General features: G+C 34.0%; 1 protein-coding gene across 1 annotated transcript in view; it reads left to right on the top strand.

The window, feature by feature from the left end:
- The window catches only part of DTWD2 (DTW domain containing 2), a 139,013-nt gene extending 117,390 nt beyond the window's left edge, over window positions 1-21,623 (top strand). Inside the window, exons 5-6 of the mRNA XM_004477701.4 lie at window positions 10,298-10,426; window positions 18,430-21,623. Of these exons, the coding sequence (XP_004477758.2) occupies window positions 10,298-10,426; window positions 18,430-18,600 (300 nt within the window). The 3' untranslated portion in view covers window positions 18,601-21,623. The remainder of the gene's footprint in view (window positions 1-10,297; window positions 10,427-18,429) is intronic.
- Window positions 21,624-22,450: the final 827 nt, after the last annotated feature.

Raw genomic sequence — 22,450 nt, 5'->3', positions numbered from 1 at the left:
GTGCTTACTTCCCAGGGTTTCAGCTCAAAACTCAAACATAACAACATTAAACCTCCCTACTCTGCAGTGTGGTTTCTCTGCGCATCCCTGCCCACCAAAGAGGTGGGGAAGAAATTTCCTACTGATGCGGCCCAATCAAAGCCTTCATCATTATTTAATCAAGTAAAAGTCAAACCTCTGAATTCAGTACACTCTAATATGCCCACAGGAAAAGATTAGTTTAAAAACATAATCCAGTATTTAATACCCTGTAACAACATAACGCTGTGTCAATAGAGATGATTGTGTAATTTTTTTTCCTTCTATCTGTTAATGTTGTGTATTACATTAATTGATTTATTATGTTGAACCATCCTTGTATACCTGGGATAAAGGCCACTTATCATGATTTTTTTTGATGTGATGTTGGATTTGATTAGCAAGTATTTTTTTGAGGATTTTTGCATCAAAGTTCATTAGAGTGACTGGTCTGTAGTTTTTTTGTAGTGTCTTTACGTGACTTTGGTATTAGGGTGATGTTGGCATCATACCTGGGATAAAACCCACTTGATCATGTTGTATAATTTGATTGATGTGATGTTGGATTTGATTAGCAAGTGTTTTTTAGAGGATTTTTGCACCAAAGTTCATTAGAGGGATTGGCCTGTAGTTTTCTTGTAGTGTCTTTATGTGGCTTTGATATTAGTGTGATGTTGGGATGATAGAATGAGTTAGGTAATGTTCCCTCCTCTTCAGTTTTTTTAAAGAATTTAAACTATATTTGTATCAGTTCTTTCTATAATGATTGGTAGAATTCACCTGTGAAGTCATCTGGTCTTGGGCTTTTCTTGGTTGGAAAGTTTTTTATGATTAATTCAATCTCACTACCTGTGATTGGTCTGTTAAGTTCTTTTATCTTTTTTCATCCATGTAGGTTGCTCGTGTGTTTGTAGAAATTCATCCATTTTATCTAAATTGCCCATCTTGTTGGCATACACTTTTTTCAAAATATCCTCTTATGATATTCTTTATTCCTGTGTGGTCAGTGGTGCTCTCCCCTCTCTCTTTTCGGATTTTATTTATTTGCATTTTCTCTCTTTTTTTTCTTTAATCTTCTTAAAGGACCAGCTTATGGTTTTATTAATTCTTTCTAATTTTTAAAATTCTCAATTTCATTTTACTCTAAACTTTGTTATTTCCTTCCTTCTGCTTGTTTCGGGATTAATTTATTCTTTTTTCTAGTTCCTCCAGGTATGCAGTTAGGTCTTCATTTTAGCTCTTTATTTTTAAACAAAATTCCCTCTTAACATTGATTTAGCTGCATCCCATACATTTTGATATGTTGTTTCAAGGTAGTTTCTGATTTCTCTGGCAGTTTGCTCTTTGACCCATTGATTGTTTAAGGGTATGTTGTTTAACTTCCATATATTTGGGCCTATCCTGGTCCTCTGTCCTTTATTGATTTCCAGCTTCATTCCGTTATAGTCAGAGAAAGTGCTTTATATAATTTCAATCTTTCTGTATTCATTGAGATTTGTTCTGTGACCTAACATGTGATCTATCCTGGAGAATGATCCATGAGCACTGCCAAAGAATGTATATCCTGTTCTTTTAGGGTGTAATATTCTGTCTAAGTCCATTATGTCTAGTTCTTCTGATATATTATTCATAGTCTCTGTTTCTTTAATGATCCTGTTGAGATGTTCTAATGGTGATAATGATGTATTGAAGTCCTCCACTATGATTATAGAGTCATCCATTTCTCCTTTTAGTTTTGCCAGTATATGCCTCTTGTATTCTGGGGTTCCCTGGTTAGGTACATAAATATTTATGATTTTTCTTTCATCTTGGTATATTACTCCTTTTATTAACATATAATATCCTTCTTTGTCTCTTACCACAGTTTTGTCCGATATTAGTATAGCTACCCCTGCTCTTTTTAAGTTACTGTTTGCGTATAGTATTGTTTCCCAACCCTTCACTTTCAACTTGTTTTTGTTCCTGGGTCTAAGGTGAGTTTCTTTTAGACAGCATTACCGATGAATCACATTTCCTTATCCATTCCACTAATCTATGTTTTTTGATCGGAGAGTTAAATTTGTTAATGTTCAGTGTTATTACTGTAAAGGCAGTATTTACTTTAGCCATTCTTTCTTTAGGCTTATATATTCCATACTTTATTTTTATTTCTCTTTTTATCCTTTTAGTTACTAATAATCTTCCTTTCTACACTCTTTCCAGCCCTCTCTCTCTTGTTTTTCCTTTCAACCTGCAGAACTCCCTTTGGTATTCTGTTGTGTTTCTAACTTAAATTTGTCATATGTATGTATTTGTATAGCTTTTCATTGACTTCAAGGAAATGTGAAAAAAAATCCTTTAAAATGTGAAGGACTGAGAACTTCCAGTAAACCAAGATGGTGGCATAGGATGCTCCAGGATTCTATTCTGTATTAGTCAGGGTTTTCCAGGGAAACAGAATCAATAGGAGATATCTGTCAATAGTAAGAGCTTTTTATCAGAGTCTCTCACGTGACTGTGGGGATGCACAAGTCCAGGTTCCGCAGGCAGGCTACAACCAGGGGCTCCAATGAAAGTACAGTGAAGGTCCTTGATGAGTTTCTGGGAGACATTGGCTGTCCAGAGATGAGCTGGGAAATTCTCCCTAAATGTTGAAATCACTTCCCCTTCTAAGGCATTCAGCTGATTGGATAAAGCATTACGCATTGCTGATGGCAATCTCCCTGATTGATGTAGATGTAATCAGCTCTCTTTGCAGTAAAGTCAGTGGTGACTCAACTCCATAAATCCCCTTGTATTACAATTAGCGTAGTGCTTGCTTGACCAAACAACGTAGGCGCAATTACCTGGCTAAGCTGACACATTAGCCTAGCCATCACACATTCCTATACATAAAACTAGCAAAAGCTGGCAGAACCATCTTACTCAGAGCTCTGAAAATAGTTAAAGGATTGCATAACTGGGCAATTGTCAAATCAAGAAAATGAAGCTTTAAATAGTAGGAGAAGCTCAGTAACCTAGGTGGCCTCTCCTCTGACCCCACCTCAGTGTAGTTCAGAGCTGGCCTGAGCTGTCACTGTGGGTTCCTGGTCCTGTTCTGGAGAGTGCAGAATAACTCCAGTGCTTATACTGGATTACCTGTATGTTACTGCCAGTCTGTTGCTGGCAACGTGAAAGATTGTACCAGGACACTGATTTCTGGCTCATCTTCCCAGAACTTGACCTGCATATATCAGCAGCTTACACACAGTTAAAACAGTATAAAGAACAATTAAAGAAACTGTCCTAGAGCAAAAGATTACCATTTTTAAAACATAGATTAGAGCACCTAGGGTGTGTATGTGTGTGTCTAATAGGAAGCAGAGGGGGATTTTGGATTCCTGTATGGGGTATCCCTAGGCCAGAGGCACAAGCCCAGAATAAGACAGGTTCAGAAAAGGCAGCGAGAAGTCCACACTTTCGCCTTGGGCTGATCTTCTTTATATGATGGTTAAATTCTGAAAAAGAACACGAGCCATCACAGAACCAATTTGCAAGGATCATGAGAGATGTTTTTTGCATTGGTTTATTGTGTTTGTTAGCTTGTGGCACTCATGGAAATGGCTGTCATATCACTAGCTGGAAACAAACTTAGACACACACAAATCAGAGACTGAATTCCAAAGCTAGCTTGTAAAAATATTGATATGTATGCAAAAAATGATTACATGACAAAGAAATAAGATATGATGACCCACCACAGAAACAAGTTCAAAATCCAGAAACCATTAACAAAGAAGAACAGGCTTTGGACATACTGGACAAAAACTTAAAAACACAAACAAACATCCTCAATATGCCCAAGGAGGTAAAAGAGAACAAAGAGAAGCAACTAAGGGATATCAGGAAGATAATGAATGAATAATGTTAACATCTAAATAAAGATATTAAAAGGAATCAAACAAATAGTGGAGTTGAAGATCACAATAATAGAAATAAAAAATTACCTAGAGGGCTTTAAACAGGTTAGAGCTTGTGTAAGAAGAATCCGTGAACTCAAAGACAATTGAAATGATTCAAGCAGAGGAACAGAAAGAAAAAGAATTAAACAGAAAATAGGAAACACAGCCTTTAAGACCTGTGGGACATCACAAGGAATTCCAGAAGAACAAGAATGGGCAGAAAGAATATTCAGAGGAATGATAGCAGAAAACTTAACCAAATTTAATGAAAGACAAGAATGTGCACATTCAAAAAGTCCAATAAATTCCAAACAAGATAAACATAAAGACTATCACACCTGGACACATAGTAGTCAAACTGTCAAATGCCAAGGACAAGGAAAGAGTTCTGAAAGTTGTAAGAAAAAAGCAATCTGTTACGTACAAAGAAGCCCTAATAAGATTAAGTGCTTATATCTCATCAGAAGCCATGGAGGTAAGAGGCAATATGGTGAAATATTTAAAGTGCTGAAAAGGAACAGTTGCCAACCAAGAATTTTATATCCAGCAAGATCTTCTTTCAAAAATGAGGGAGAGATTAGGACATTCCCAGATAAACTAAAGATGAGGGAGATAATCACCTCTGGACCTTCCCAAGAAGAAATGCTAAAGGGAGTTTTTAAGATTGAAAAGAAGGGACACTAGACAGTGGATCAAAGTGGCAAAAAAGAAATAAAGACCTCTGGTAAAGGTGATGTTATAGTTAATTATAAATGCCAGGACTATTGTATTATGTTTTTTGGTATGTAACTTTATTTTTTACTCCTTATAGGTTATAAAATGTAAATGCGTAAAAAGTAATGACAAATCTATGGTTTTAGACATACAGTGTATAAGGATATAATTTGTAACAAGTGCAACAGTAGATGGGTTTGGGAGACAGAAACTTTATACTATAGAAGTTAACTTGGTATCAGATCAGCTGTTATTGCTATAGACTTAGGGGGTTAAATTTAAACAAAGAAAATATTAGAAAAATATATATAGAAGGAAATGAGAAGGGACTCAAAATGGCACACCAGCAAAAAAATAAATAAAGTAGGCATTAGGGGAAGAATTGAGGGTCAGAAAAGTGTAAGATTTACAAAGGTCAAATAACAAAATGGCAGAAGAACTCTTGCATTATCATCGCCCAGCGTGAAAGAAAGTGCAGCCTGCCCAAGAATGGTGCTGCACACACAGAGAGCTGACACAAACAAGATGACGCAACAAAAAGAAACAGATTCCCGGTGCCGCTGATAAGGATGGAAGCAGTCACAGACGAACACACAGTGAATGGACGCAGAGAGCAGACAACTGGGTGGGGGTGGGGAGGAAGGGGAGAGAAATAAAGAAATTGTTAAAAAAATATATATCATCAGTTACTTTAAGTGCAAATGGATTAAACATGCCAGTCAAAAGGCAGAGATTTGCAGGATGGATAAAAAGTACGACCCAATTATATCCTGTTTATAAGAGACTTACAAAACAAGTTACAATAAATTTAAATATATTAATTGCTCCAGGTATCTTCTTTGACCCTGATGGGATGAAGCCAGAAGTCAATAACAGGGAGAACTGGAAAATTCATAAATATTTTTGAAATTGAACAGTCTACTTTTAAGCAACCAGTAAGTCAAAGAGGAATCACAAGAGATATTAGGGAATATCTTAAGACAAATTAAAGTAAAAACAAAATATACCATAACTGATGGGATGCAGGAAAGTTAGTGCTGAGAGGGCAGTTTATAACTCTGTTTATGTAATAAAAGAAGAAAGATCTCAAATCAGAGACTTAACCTCACAACTGGAAGAACTAGAGAAAGAAGAGCAAACTAAACCCAAAATGAGCAGAATGAAGGAAATAGCAAAGTTGGAGTGTAAATACATGAAATAGAGAATTTTTAAAAAAAGCGAAGAAAATCAACAAAACCAAAAATTGATTCTTTGAAAAGATTCATAAATTTAACAAGCCTTATAACTAGGCCTGACAAAAAAAGGAAGATGCAAATAAATCAGAAATTAAAGGGGACATATTAATCTGACACCACAAAAATAAATGGGATTATAAGAATATGCTATGAATAGCTAGCTGCATGTGAACATATTACATAACCTAGGTGAAATATGGACAAAGTCCTACAAACTGCATTCACTGATTCAAGGTTGCAGTAGGCCAATAGCAAAAAGATTGAATCAGTAATTGAAAACCTCCTAAAATATAAAAAGCCCAGCAACAGATTGCTTCCCTGATGAATTTTACCAAACATTCCAAGAAGAATTAATACCAGTTCTGCTCAAACTCTTCTACAGTGTTGAAGAGGGCGAAACACTTCCTAACTCATTCTATGAGGTCAGCATCTTCCTAATACCAAAACTAGATAAAGATACCAAAAGAAAAGACATTATAAACCAGTATTCCTTATGAATAGAGATGTAAAAATCTTCAACAAAATACTGGCAGACCTAACCCAATAGCATGTTAAAAGAATTATACAATATTACCAAGTAGAATTCATTCCAGGTATGCTAGTGTGGTTCAATATATGAAAACTAATTAATGTAATATTCTGTATTAATAGAAGGGGGGAAATCCCACATGATGATCTCAATTGACAAAATCCATGTTTGACAAAATATACCCCTTCTTCATAAAATCACTTAAAAAACAAAGAATAGAAGGAAACTTCCTCATCATGATAGAAGACATATATGAAAAACCCACCTGAGAGTGAGTTACTACATGGTGTGTTGTGGGAACACAGGCTCAGGCACAACAGAAATTCCTAAAAATGATCACTTTATTACTTAGACAGCACAAAGAGAGTCCAAAAGAGCAGGGGAAGAGATCCCATCCTGGTTAGTTTTCCAGGAAGGTAAACTGCTTGGATCAGGGTCGGTGGATGACAATTCTGCATGGACTGCTTCAGGACAGAGATGAGAGATGCCTATGCTGCCAGAGACTTGGGTATTCATACAGCCCAGGAGGAGGCAGCCCTGCCACTGAGCTAAAGCATACATCAAGCTACCTTGTGCAGAGTGTTGGTGAGCATCATCAGTTAATAGGTAAATGCAAATCAAAGCCTCAGTGAGATATCATTTCACACCACTAGAATAACTACAGTTAAAAAAAAAGGAAAATTACAGGTGTTGGAAAGGATGTGGAGAAATGGAACACTTGATCTTTGTTGGTGGGCATGTAAAATGGTACAGTCACTGTGGAAAACAGTTTGGTGATTCCTCAGAAAGTTAAGTATAGAATTACCATATGACCCAGCAATCCCACTTCTAGGTATAAACCCAAAGAAATGGAAGAAGGGACTTGAGCAGATATTTGCACATGGATGTTGATAGTGGCATTCTTCACAATTGCCAAAAGATGGAAACATCCCAAATGTCCATCAACTGATAAATGGATAAACAGAATGTGGTATAGTCATACTAATATAATGGAATATTATTCATCCACAAAAAGGAATGAAGCTCTGATCATGTAACTACATGGATGAACTTTGAAGACATCATATTGAGTGAAGTAAGACAGATACAAAAGGCCAAATACTATATGATCTTGCCTATATGAAAATAGGTAGAATAAGCAAATTCCTAGAGTCTGCATCTAGAATATAGATTACCAGGAGTTGGAGTGGAGATACAGAATAAGGAGTTAATGCTTAAGTTGAACAGAATTTCTTTTTGAGGTGATTGAAAATTTTAGTAAGGATGGTAGTGATGGTAGCACAATGTTATGAATAATTATATATTTGAATGTGGTTAGAAGAGTAAATTTAAGACTGCATATATGTTACTAGAATAAAAATTTAAAAAATATATCAGGACTCTACAACACAAATAGCCCTAATGTAAATTATGGGCTGTAGTTAATGCAATCATATTAATATTCTTTCATCAGTTGTAGCAGTTACCACACTAATGGAAAGTGTCAATAATAGGGAATACTGAGTATCTGAGGTGGGTTATATGGGAACTTATGCTTTCTGCATGATTTTTTGGGATAAACAAAAATTCTTTAACTTAAAAAAAATTTTTTAGGGTAGAGTTTTTATAAGTGAGCCTTTTGATAACTGGGAGCACAGCCTTTTGTAATTTTTACACATAATAAATTTACTGGGATTTTAGAATTAGGAATGAATTTAAAAAATGGTTTATCATCTCTGGTTTTTTAATAGCCAGCTTTTATGTTACGACACTATTTTTTTTTTAAACTAGAGAATCTGTTTTAACATCTGTCTGATGCTAAAGCCAGACTTTTTTTTCATGCTGGCCTTCCCCCGTCTTACATCTATTTATTTATCTATTTATTTATTTATCTTAAATCAGAAAAAATTTTTTAAAAGAAGCTTTAGGTTATAAAAAGGAGAGTAGTCCCATATGCCCTGCCCTTCCACCTCCCACACTTTCCCACATTAACAACATTCATTAGTGGGTATATTTGTTACAATTGAACACATATTGAAGCATTGCTGCTAGCCATGGACTATAGTTTACATTATAGTTTACACTCTGTCCCACACAATTTTATAGGTTATGACAAAATGTATAATGGCCTGTATCCATCATCACAGTGTCATGCAGGACAATTTTGGTGTACCAAATGTGCTCCCATGTTATACTATTTCTTCCTTCTCTTTTCAGAACCTCTGGTGGCCACTGCCTTTATATCAATGATAAAAATTCTTCTATTGCTACAATATTAATAAATCCATAGTAGAATAATAAGTCTATAATAGAATAATAATAAGTTTTCTTTAGTCCATTGTTCATTTCCCAGTCCTGAGGATTTGGGGATAGTGATGCGTACTCTGTTTCTAATTGGGAGGGTGCTTAGATCCCGTGAGGCAAATGGATGAAACTATCTTGCTTGCAGTTGCAGACACTGTTTTTTGGGGATGGGCATTATCCATCATCATCACCTTGTTAGTTTTCCTGGGTGAGTCCAATGAACTGGGAAGTAGTGTTGCAACTCTGCTGAGATTCAAAAGCCAGATTTTACAGTTGAACTAAAGTGAGGAAATAAAAGGAGTGAAGTGAATTGACAGATTGGGGCCAGAAGAAAACTGACTCTCTTTCAAGGGATAGGTCATAAACTCAGATAATGAATCTTGCTTCCAGAAGACTGTAGAAGTAAGACTGCTACAGAGAGGAGGGTTTTTATATGTGAATTCCAATGGTAAAAGCTGTATGCTTCTAAAAGAAAGTTTATTTCAGGCTGTTCTAGACTAGTGTTATTTTAGAAAGCTTGGAAAATTGATGAATTTTCCTAGAAGCCTAGAAGAAAACTGATCAAATGGCTAGAAAGTTTAGTGGCTCTTAAAAATTGAAAAGCAAAATGTTTTAGATAGTAATGAAACTTGGCTGATTATAGCCTAAATATAGAGTATAAGTAATCACCACCAAATTATAAAAATATAGCGTGGAGGTAGAGGGGTGGGCAGGAAGGCAGGAATGAATTAAATGTTCTAATTTTCATTTTCAGGCCTTTTTAAATTTAGTTTAGATTGACAATTGAGTTAACTAATTTATGCTTTATAATACACGAATTATAAAGGAATTTCATGTTATATTAGTAATTACAGTTAATAAACATTTTGAATTATTCTTATACTTATTTAATAATAAACGAATTTTCTTTTATCATCATACATGTTTCTTCACCATTTTCTTCTATCTCTCTGCCTGTATCTCTTTTCCATCTTCCTCATTGATAGAAATGCAGAGTAATTTTTAATATGATCAGACCTAAAACATTAGTTAAATCTGCTTTAATAGATGCATTTCAAAATTGAATAAATTCTTTAGTGAATCTTTTATTTTATAATGCCCATTTAGCGTCTTCTCTGAGGAAAGAAAGGATGCAATATTACAGGAGAATTCTTTGAACAAAAAGCAGTCAGAGTAGAAGAACCTTATTTCCTACTTGAGACAAAGAGAAGGGAAGGGATTGAGAGACAAGATGGCACAGATGTCACACTTTTGTTGGTGTAAAGGAATGAGATACTTATAAGACTTCTGGGGTGCTAGAAATGAGAAGATGCCTGATTTTAATGAGTTGCTATGTATTAACCTGTGATCTAGTTTCTGACTGTAAGTCTTTTTATTTTTGATACATAGGAATTCTATATAGATTCTAGATATACATTTTTTGTCAGATACTATGTAAGTGTCCTCTTGCTCTAGTGTTTAACAACAGCAACAACAAAAGGATATTATTTTAAAACTACTGGCAATTTCTGAAGGAAGCTAAGTAATTAGTATTTTTAACCCTGGCTTTATAGTTTTAAATTCAAAAGAAAATTCAATTCTTTTGTTTTTGATTTCAGGTGCAGTTAAAAACTAGCATTTCTAGTCAGTATGTAATTCGGATGCAACCAACTAATAGGTGCCTTTCTACACTGGAGTGTGCAGCTGTTGCTCTTTCCATCTTGGAGAAAAATAACTATATACAAAAGGTATTAGAAGGTTATTAATTTTGAAAGTAGAATTTTGTTATATTTTATCTAGAAAATTTGGAAATACATAACTTGTTAAATCTGTAGCTCCAGTAACCAGGTAGAGTACATCTTTGAAAGATACATTTCCCCCTTTGGTGTTCTTATGGGTTAGTTTAGCTTTCCAGATTGCATTATTTAATATTTATACTAAGCCATGCCAACAGCATTTATAATATGCTAAATTGCATATAAGTAGCACAATATCAAATTGAGGGTTTTTTGATAGATTTTTTAGTATTTTGCATTCTTTTGTACTCATCTTTTTTTTTTAATCAAAAGAACCTTCTACAACAACAACAATATATATATATATTTGCATTGGTACTTTTATTTGGAGAAGTAGTCCAATTTTCTTTTCATCTTATTACCCTTGCTTATAGTTCAAAAAGATGTTCTTTTTGACACAATGCCTGCAAAATATGAAAAGGTTATAACCTACAAATCATAATTTAGTTTAATTTACATGAACCTGATTTCATATACAATAATCAAAATGAAAAATGTTTCAGTGAGCTCACTAACACCTCAGCTTTTTAGAATATTAAAAAAGGAATCTTTATTGTGACTTCTGTGAGACTAACAAAAAATCTTTTGTCTGAATTTAATATCTAACAACAGTTGACAAAGTTTAAAATACTGAATGTTGCTACAGATTTAGCAAGCTATGCATTTCCAAAATCTCTTTAGATTTTGTCATTGTTGTCTGTGGATCAAATTGAAAATAAAATCCGAAATAACCATGAGGTCCTGGAGCTCTTGTTCTGCTTACTTTGGTCTCCAGGAGTAGACATATTATGGTGGCCAGGAGTATAAGAAGGTTGTTTGATAATCAAATGTTTGTTTTGGGAGGTGCTGATAAGATGGTGGGTAGGAATGTGAACCGAAGAAATGCATAAAGTTGTTTATTATCACAAAAACTGACCCTCATCCAATTTATAGTAAAGTGTGCTTTCATAGTGAGGAAACCCCAAGTCTAGCCTATGCAAATCTGGTTAAACTGAAAAAATAAAAAACACACTCCTCTATGAAGCACAATTTTTGTCTAACAAAACATAGGAGTTTTGTTCCCTTTTTGGAGAGTAACTCTATGACATACTTTTTCTTTTTAAACAATATCCTTTTTTAAAAAACAAATTTTACTAATACATATTAATAAAGCATACAGTCCATCGAAAGTATACAGTTAATGGCATTTGGTTTAATCACATATCTGTGCATTCATCAATTTAGTCATTATTAGGTGATTTTCACTATTCTAATAATAACAAAAAACAAAACTTCATCACCTCTCAGTCTCTCTATGCTTCATCTGCTGTATATAGCTGCATAATCCTGTCCATAGTTTGCTTTGGTTGTATTTTTGCCTGATATTAATATCTTGTAATGTTAACATACATTTGTTCAATTTCAAAGAAAAGCAGTCTTAAATATGCAATATTACCCATATTCATATTTCACATGAAGTTTTACTATGCTATACAGTCCCATGTTACATGTTTTAGCTTTCCTTCTAGTAACAGACTTCCCCTTTTGATAACACTACTAGTTAAAAACACTTTTATGTGCTTTCATCTTATATATTCATTTCCAAAGATTTACAAACAACCTTTTACCAATTCTATACAGATTAACCCTCAGCTTTCTTTTCTCTAACCTTATTTTTTTTTTCTGGTGACCTATATTCTAGCTATTAACTCACATTAGTTTACACAGTGTATTTGGTTCATAAGAGTGCACTTGTGTATCCTACAAATACTTAAAAAAAAACCTACACCAGAAATTATCTTGGGGTCTTTATCATGCCCACAGCCTGTTTCTTCATTCTTCACTAGACCTATATAATACAATTCTTTGCAGACATCTGCTTTGTTGGGTTTCTATTGTTTTCTTGTAATGGTTGCCACCCTGGGATCCTTTTAATCAGCAGCCAGTGAGAAAGTTTGTTATCTGAGTTTTTTCCCCCTTAAAAATTTCCTCTAAGATGGTAGAAATTTTTATAAGCAAAACTATATATAAAAATAAAAAGAATTTCTGTTCATACTACGTATACCATTAGCCCTTGACATTTGCTTTAATGCAGATTTGTAAGTACAGGGTGAACTTAGCTCAAACTTTGTAGATTGTTATTGATAATTGGTGTGCTTATTAAGTAATCCTATAGAAGATGAATTAAATATCAAAGCAATTTACTCTCAAATGATTTCAAGGCCCACATGACACCAATGTCTAGAGATATTAATTCTAACCAGCTGTTTACTTTTAAATAAGCAATTTCATTTTGGAAAACAAGTTTAAAAAAACAGATGTATATAGGTAATGTGGTTAATATGGTCTTATTAGAGAATGTTTATAGTCCCACTTGTATATGAAATGTGGTTAGAATATGTTGATTGGGTATTGTCTATATATAGGTTACATCAAATATGTAAAAGTATAAAAACTTCAGCCACATTTTTAAAAGAGTACTGCCTAATATTTTTGTAAAACCTTCTTGAAGGGAAAGGTAGCTCTCTATGTGATAATTTGTTCTCTATTTTACTTCAGACTTTATTTTAAAAGTCATGTCTGTTAAAAAAAATAGAAAGAACCCCAAGTTTCTGGTTCATCATTCTGTATTCTTTTTTTTCCTCTAAGATTTATTTATTTATTCCCCCCCCCCCCCCCCCCCCCCCGCATTGTCTGCTCTCTGTGTCCATTCGCTATGTGTTCTTCTGTGACTGCTTCTATCCTTATCAGCAGCACCGGGAATCTGTGTTTCTTTTTGTTGTGTCATCTTGCTGCGTCAGCTCTCCATGTGTGCGGCGCCATTCCTGGGCAGGCTGCACTTTCTTTTGCGCTGGGCGGCTATCCTTACGGGGTGCACTCCTTGCGCGTGGGGCTCCCCTATGCGGGTATACCCCTGCGTGGCAGGGCAGTCCTCACGTGCATCAGCACTGTGCGTGGGCAAGCTCCACACAGGTCAAGGAGGCCTGGGGTTTGAACCGCGGACCTCCCATGTGGTAGACGGACACCCTGTCCACTGGGCCAAATCCGCTTCCCACATTCTGTATTCTTAACCTCATTTTTTCAAGTTATCTATTTTGTTGCATATACTGATTGTTAACTATTCAATGAACAGCAAGTGAACCCGTATTTAATAAAGAACTTTGAACAAGGCTGTAAATGCCAGTTACATTATTTTCAGTATTTTTGGTTATATTTAAAAGTACATTATAATAAAGCATACTTTTATAATTAAAGTACACTCATATAGTATTTGTCCTTTTGTTTCTAGCTTGCTTCACTCACCATAATGTCTTCCAGGTTCATCCATGTTGCCATATGCCTCACAACTTCATTTCTTCTTACATCTCTATAATATTCTATTGTGTATCTATACTACAATTTGTTTATCCATTCATTAATTGACGGACACATGGATTGGTTCCATATTTCAGCAACAGTGAATAATGCCACTAGGAACAATTGTGTGCAGATGTCTGTTTGTGTCACTGCTCTCAGTTCTTCTGGATGTTTATCTAGTTGTGGTATTGTCAACTCATGTGGCAAATCTATATTCATCTTCCTTCAGAATAGCCAAACAGTCCTTTACAGTGACCATACCACTCTACATTCCCACCAACAGTGTATAAGTGTTCTTTCCTCTCCATATCCTCTCCACCACTTCTAGTTTTCAAATGACAATAACTTTTTATTAGAGGCATTTTAATAAAATCTTAAGATGTTAGAGGAAAGTAGGTAGCTTGATTTCATACAGGTACACTCCTCAAAATAAAAAACTTGCCGCAGAATAGCCTTGTTTGTCCGTAGATTCATCCTTATCCTTTATCCCAGGGGAGAAGTTGTTGAAGTACCTGGAAGTATTATGATATAGAAGCATAGCTACCCCTTAGTAGCACAATATGGACTTTGAAGTGTGTTTGAGTTACAACTTCATCACTTACTATCATCATTTTTTACAAGTGGGCAATTCAAGTCAACTCTTTGTGCTTGTTTCTTATGTAATATACAAACAAATACCTTATAGGAATGTTGTGATAATTTGTATTAATTACCTAACACATGTACACTAAAGAAGAGTTAATCCTTTTGTCCATCCTTGCTCTTCTGATCCTTGCTTATAAAATGATGAAAGTTTGGTCTAAAAGTGGTGACTTTTATTTAGCTACTAGAACATTTGCCAGGGCTTTTGATACCTTGGAAGCCTTGAACTTGGGGACCTTTTTTATTTATTATGGGAGCTCTTCTAATTAGGAATTTTTCCTTATGAATATCTATAGATAGATATGGCAGAGCTTTTTGCCACAGCATAAGTGCCTTAGCTCTTCCCAACACCAACAGTTAGTAACACTAACAGTGGTTACTTAAAAACTGACAATTTGTACCCACAGATAAAATAAAGGATTTATGAAACACTTGATTTTTCCCCAAATAAACATTTTAAAACTAACTTGTTTTTTAAGTAAGAGATTTTGTTTCACCTGAAACAATCTGTCTCTCATATAGCTTCACAATGCCACAGATATCATGTCCTTAATTGATATAGGAACATCATTTTAGTATACTCTGGTAATAACCTTATGAGGTAGGCATTATTTTCCCCATTTTACAGATAGAGAAAATGAGGCAAAGGAAGGTTATGTAACTTATCTGGGAACATATAACTAGTAAGTGATTACATCAGATCTATAGTAACTTACAACTCCAAAAATGAAAATGGTGTAACACAACTGTGGAACCAGTTGCTACATGGTATGCCATGGGAACAGAGGCTCAGGCACAATAAACACTTTCAGCAAATGACCACTTTATTACTTACATAACACAAATGGTCATAAGAGCAGGGAAAGAGATCTTATCATAGCTAGTTCACTAGGGAGACCAACTGATTTGGTCAGGGTTGGTGGATCGTAGCTCTTCACTTTCCACTTTGCATAGGAAGGGAAGGACAATATGTGCTTCCCAAGAGTTAGTTTTTTAAATATATCCCAGCAGGAAGGGTTCCTGCCACTTTGAGTGCCCACGTTGATACACAGCTGGGGCTACTTGTTCCTGGTTTGGGGTTTAAGTTTGGTCTGGCTGGTCCATTAGACCCAAAGTCTCTCCCACCTCAGAATAGAAACACCTTGAAATATCTGCACACAATAGAAAAGAGGTTGGGAAGTAGGGGAGGACTGGGAGAAGGTCTGTGGCATGTCTGTGACTTCCCCAGCAATAGCAAAGGTCTATGCCACTCTCTCGCTACCTGACCATGGGGTTGCAGTCACTCAGGAACCCAGGCTGATGGAGGTGCTATCTGGACACATCTTCTTACTCTCATCAAGGTAAAGGCAAGGGAAGGTAGTGAATCCTATGTTTTTAACACCTCTGCTCAGAGATGACACATTATTCAAGCTCACATTTACTTAACCAGAACAAGTCCTATGGCCATGCCTAACTTCAGAGGCTAGAAAGTACAATCTGATCATGTACTAATTAGATGGAGTGGTATGTTTGTGAATAACCTTCTTGACTACCACAGAGATAAGTGGGAATTCTTACCCAGATCTGTATAACTCCAAAGTTCATTCTTTTAATTGATGAAATTTTATCTTTATGTTGTAAGAGTTGGAGGGCCTTGATACCATAGGTATTTTAGTACTCACCTACCTATGAAGAATTTACTAAAAATGATGAAATAGCAATAAAATCTTTTGTTGTCTCAGTCTCTATATAGTTAAAAATGTCTCCTAGGTAAGATGTTTCAGATCCGGTCTAGAACCACAAGTTGACTGTGTAAACTAATATGTAGTCATTTCCACATTCCCTGTCTTGTTTTCATACATTTTTTAAAAAGTATGATGGTCTACCTAAGGGACTTTCTACAATAATGTGGTGTAAATCTTTTCCAATGTTTTTTTTTTTTTTTGTTTTTTTTTTTTGTGATTATTGTTAGGAACTGTTTGGCTGCAGGTAACAGAGCTCTTAATACAGTGATTAAACCAAATGACTCTCTTTTTTCTCATATAAAGAAGAAATGCCAAGGTGGGCAGTCCAGGGCTTGTAAGGCAGCTCAGTAAGTATATCAGAGTCCCAGGTTTCTTCTGTTTTTCTCTCACTCATCTTATGAATTTGGCTTTAATCCTCATATTAATTGCTAGTAGTCATATGATGGTCTAATATTGTGTTCCAGTCTATAAGAAAAGGCAAAAAACCTTTGCCCTCTATGTCTGTCCACTTTTAAATAGGATCTCTGGAATCTTCACCCAAGGACTTCTACTTACATCTGCTTGGATAAAACTGTGTCATGTATCCAGGGTAATGTTAGCTAAGAACATTGCCACCTTGAATAAAAATTGGGTTCTTTAAATAAGGAAGAAAGGAATGGATATAGAGAAGGAAGTACCAGCAATTGCTTCAGGTTATATGAGTTCTTTTTCTCCCACTTATATTATTTGTGTGGGGGGAATAGATGTTTAAAATTTTGTAGTTAAATCTACCCATTTTTTTCCTTTGTTCCTTTGTGGTTTAGTGTATTCTCAATCAAGTTTTTTACTTCATTATTTTAAAGCAGGGGTTCTTAAATATTTTTTGTTCCACAGACCCCTTTGCCAGTCAGGTGAAAAACAAGGACCCCTTACTAAGTCCATACTATTCTGTGTGTTATTTAATAAATATATCACACCTGCACCAACATGTCCCCACAAGAATGGTGTGGTTTTTTTGAATTTCAATTCAAGCTCACAGACCCCTGGTTAAGAACCCCTGTTTTAAAGGTTTAGTTAGATCAGGGGTCCCAGTCCATAAGGCAGGATCTGACCTAAAATGTGTTTAAACACTGGCATGGTACTTTTTGTTTTGTTTTTTAAATTTTGAATCTAAATAACTTTTGGTAGGGCATGTACTCCAGTTCTTTAACAATTTCCACCATTCTCTGTTGTCTTAAAGGCTTATCCAATTTACATGTTTATGTTACATGTGTGGCTCTGTAGGTATTTGAATTTAGACAGGGGCATGCATCTACAATCAGAATTACTTCAAATGCTCCAAAAACCTTGATAGTAAAGTGTGTATAGTACATGAACCAGTGTGAGAGATTTGGTAAACTGCTTATTTACTGCTGTAATCATCTTCTGTTAATAGGTCTGTGGTAAAAGCTGAATTAATTAATTTGATGCACTTATCTTTGTATATAAAGTCTCTTTTAGCCTCTTGTAACAGATTATTATAAATGGTAACAAGTTTTCTTGGTATTTTGAATAAATGTATAAAATTAAGTTCAGAATTTACTACTTATATAGAAAGTCAGTATTTCTCTAATTAGAATAAGCAGACAGAGTCAGAATCTAGAATACAGGTTACCAGAAGACAGGGTGGGAATAGAGGATAGGGAGTCAAAGTAAAATGTACAGAACTCCTATTTGGAATGATGGAAATATTTTGGTAATGAATAGTGGTGATAGTAGCACTACATGGTGAAATATGTATTTGAATATGGGTAAATGGGGAAATGTTAGGTTATATATATGGTAATAGAATAAAATTTTAAAAAAAATCTATCAAACTGTGCTACATAGTGAACCCTAAATTAAACCAGGGGCCGTAGTTAATAGCCCAGTCATAAAAATGTGCTTTTATCAGTTGTAACAAATATATCACACTAATGGAAGGTATTAATAATAGGGGTGGCTTATGGGAATCCTGTATTTTATGCATGATTTTTCTGTAAACCCTTAACTTCTCTAATAAAAAAAATCAGTATTTCTGTCATTTTACTAGGATTCCTTAGTGGTGTGCAAAGTATGAATTTACAGGTTTTATTTATTTAGAGTTATATATTTATCACAATATGTATTGCTTTTTATAGTTAAAAGCCAATAATAATGAAAAAGAAACATAATAAACCTTGTTTCTGAAAAAAGAAATGTAGATAGACTATTATGATTTGTCACATTTTTGGTATCTTTTTTTTTCCTTAACAGACTTTACTTCGACCTCTTCAAGCATTATGCTCCTTCCAGCTTCAGCATGGTGCTCAAATTCGCCTCAGCAAGGAACACCTGCTGAGAAATGGATTATATCCTAAACCCATGCCAAAGAACAAACGCAAACTCAGAAAAATGGAACTGTTAATGAACAGTATTAAAATTTAGTATAATTGTTCTTATGGTGCTAGTTTACCTCTCTTCAGCTGACAATACCAAGTTAGGTGTGGATGCATTTTGACTCTATGGTTTTAGATGGTCTGTGAGAAGAATGAGAGTTGTATACTAATCTCACCCAGAAGAAGGAAGTAAACCAAACAGCCATAAAAACAAAATAAAAAAATTCACTGGCTCTTTGAAAAGCAAGATTTCATACTGTATTTGTTTTTTTTTTTTAAAATGTACCTCTAATACATTTTTAACCTATAATTTAAAATGTGATTATTAGTTGCTGAGCTGGGTTAGAAGTTATTGTTTATAAAATGGAAGGAAATTGTTGTGCTGATTGGAACAGTATTGTTTCTATTACTGTTTATAGGTAATTTGATGTAGAACTACAATAGAGGGGTACCTACATCAATTTGCAGACTTATACATGAACTTTATGGTTTGAAATAAGTAACAAAAGAAAATAATGATAATCAAGTAGTGTAGATTGAATTTGCTTTTTTCAGTATACCAGTAAAATAGAATAAGGAAATAAGTATTCTTTGGGGGCTAACCTTGAAGTCAGCTGAATGTGATTTTAGCTGTTCTGTTAATCACACTAGTTTTTAAGAGTTGCATATAATATGAAATACACATTTTCATTTTCAGTTACTCTAGATAAATTTTGAATTTTCAGTATTCATTGAACAAGTTTATTGACTTGATAGAATGGTTTTATTGAAGTTTTCATATTTGTTAATGAAAATATAATACAACTGTAATTCTGAGCCCTATAACTAAGACTATTTCAAAAAACTTTTTTAAAGGGGTAAAAATTTTCAATTTGAGAGAACAAATTCCCCAACTATCCCTTAGAAAAATGATATATTCAGATTTTGCATAGAATAGGGAACATATATGTAATGTGCATTTACATTTAACTTAAATCCACTGACATTATGTGCACATTTTGGCAAGAAGAGAGGGTTTTGTTTTTGTTCTTTATTTATAACTTACAGAGTTTCCAGCATCCAGTTTTAAATTGTAAGGAAAAAACAGAACATTGCAATTTAGTAATTTAAAGGCGAGTTTGATATATATTGTGTGTGTGGGTGCATAAGCATGCACCCATGGTTATTTTCAACAGATGTCATGCTCATTTATTTGTTTATTGTTGACCTGGATTAGACCTTAACTAAAACCTGTAATGCTAGTCAAAATTAAAATGCTAATGAATGTTCAGGGAAACTATGCAAAAATTTTATTAATTAAATATTAAACTAAAGTTTAGGTTTCTGTCTTCTGTCTTTGACTTTTTTTGGATTTAAAAACAAGTTAGCTCATTTATAATTTTAAAAATTCCATATCAAATGTTTAGCTAGCTATAACAGAAAATAAATAATATATAATAATGTATAATTGTTTATTAACAAATGAGTTAAAGCCATCTTGCAGTATTTTTTTCATGTCAAAGTAAAGTTCATAGATTTCTTTTAGCAATTCTTAATACTTTTTAAAAGAAAATTCCTATATAAGACATCATTTATGTCTCAAGAACTTCAGTTTGTGTTGATTTTTTAAGAATAATTGATTTTTATTTTTAAATAAAACATTTCAGAATGTTTTCAAAAGCCTAAAATTTAGTTTTTGGAAATCTATATAAGTTTTCTTTAAGAAAGTATATAGTTTTCCAATCAACCTTTTACTTACTTTACCGGCCTTTTTACAAAGTGATTCTATTTATTTCATCTTTAGTCTACAGTGCTTGCCATATCTGTTATCTGCTTTAATTAAGCAGTTTAAGTTTTTAAAACTATTATTTTTTGTTTACTATAAGTTCTCAAAGTGTGTAGCATTATGTATTTTAACTCCAAATTTAATTGGCTTATGAAAATGGTTACTTTTTTATTGTATTGGTTGGCTTTTAAATTCTGATGCCTTTTAATTGCATAATTTGCCTGGGACTAGTTCAGATTTTGTGATTTGTAGCTGATAGTAGGCTTTACGTATATGCTGTAAATGCACTCAGAGGTAGGGTAGACTGTTTTGTGAGTGATTTAAACCATGTGACTCAGGATAGTATATCATCTTATACAAAGTGACCGTGCTTTGCTTTTAGTCAGTTGCTTCTCAGTGGGTTGAAAATCATTGTGTTTTAACGAGTGATGTTTCTTGGGGAGTTCCACCAGTGACTGGTGGGGAGGTAGTATAAAGGGTTGCGAACCACAATATTTGAAGTGAGTCACAGTGCTTGGCAGCTTTCAAAAGCTTACAAAAGCTCTTATGTAAAGTGTGAGAGTTATATTAGGAAAAAATTTCCCCAACTGATGCCAGATACAACTTTGTCCTTAGCCATGAGGACATAGCTTTTTCTAAGATTTTGTTAGGGGTTTTTTTCTGAGATTTTGGAGAGAAGCAAACTACTAACTACTACTTTTACTAGTGAATTATGTAGAACATATGTAGTTTTTTTCAGTTCCTTCATCACATATTCCCATTACTGCCCTGAACAGGCTATTTAAAAATGTAATCCTGTCCATTGAGTGATGCTGAAGGAGGTGAGTTGTTGACCTTTGGATTCAAATGTCAGTGATAATAAAAGTAAATTTTATCCATGTTATAAGTAAGAAATTAGGTCTTATAAGTGTACTCAAAAGTTTTATATAACCTTTACTTGTGTAACTGTACTTAACTTTACCATGTAGATTTATTCCTTAAAATTAGGTATAAGTGGATTTTTAAATAAATAAGTAACACTGTGTTTTAGGAGTAATGAGACTTTGCATTTAATTATGTCCCATAAGCAGGTTTTTTGGTAGAGTGAATCACTACCTCTTAATTTGTCCAATATAAATTTGCATTTACTGGATTTACTTAAAGCATGCTCTCTCCTCTCCCTTCACACTTTCTTCCTCCTTCCCAGATTCCTCCTCTCCCTCTATCACCCACTATCCCCTTTCCTACTCTCTTTATTGTGTGTACTGGCTCTTTTTCTTTTTCCAAATAATTCGTGTATTCTTTATTAAACATTTTTTAAAATAAAAGATCCTGTGGTCATTTTTACAGGTTAAAATTTTATATTATAAATTTGTGCAAGAAGTCAGGCACTGCTCTGTGACTTTTTAGAACATACTGATTACAATTACCCTTACTATTAAAAATATCTAAAACATATTAGAGAAACAAGTAATTGTTTATTAGTTTTAACAACATAACTATTTTTAAAAGGAAACTTTTAAAGGTAAGGGATTATTTTTAAACTGAACTAGGTACCCTTTGAATAAGAAATACTATCTGGTTTACTGATTTGTTATTTTTAAGTTTATTATGGATTTGAAGCATTTTAAATAATATATCTGTCTTAGAATTATTTCTATCACAGATGCATTCATTTATTTTGCATGCTAATAGCATTTACCCATTTCTGCCTCTGAATATAGTATTTGCAAGGTCAAATACCCCTTGCATTTTTTTGTGTAAATGTAATTTTAGGGAGAAGTATAAATTGACTATGAAGAAAGGGCAATAATTTACAATATGGCCATCAGATTTAAAAGAATTTTAGGGCAATTTTGACTTTAAAATAGTTTTATTTCTGAAGTCACTTTTTTTCTTGGTAAAAATTTATGGGGAAACATTTTCACTCTTATAAAAACCCTTGATTTTGAATCTAAAATGTCCACTCTGCTTTTTTCTCTTTCTGGGGTAATTATAAGTGTAGAAATGGAAGCATTGTTTTAACATTATATTTTAGTAATTGATTTTTAAGTAAATCTCTTGCAGATTCAAATTCTGTGTAGCAAATGATGACAGGTACCATCACCCAGAACATATATTTATCCTATAAAAGAAAAAAATCCATTTAATGAAT

Source organism: Dasypus novemcinctus, chromosome 2 (assembly GCF_030445035.2).
Source record: "Dasypus novemcinctus isolate mDasNov1 chromosome 2, mDasNov1.1.hap2, whole genome shotgun sequence".
Taxonomy (NCBI): domain Eukaryota; kingdom Metazoa; phylum Chordata; class Mammalia; order Cingulata; family Dasypodidae; genus Dasypus; species Dasypus novemcinctus.
The sequence above is the reverse complement of the archived record's forward strand: the minus strand, read 5'-3'. Positions and strand labels throughout refer to the sequence as shown.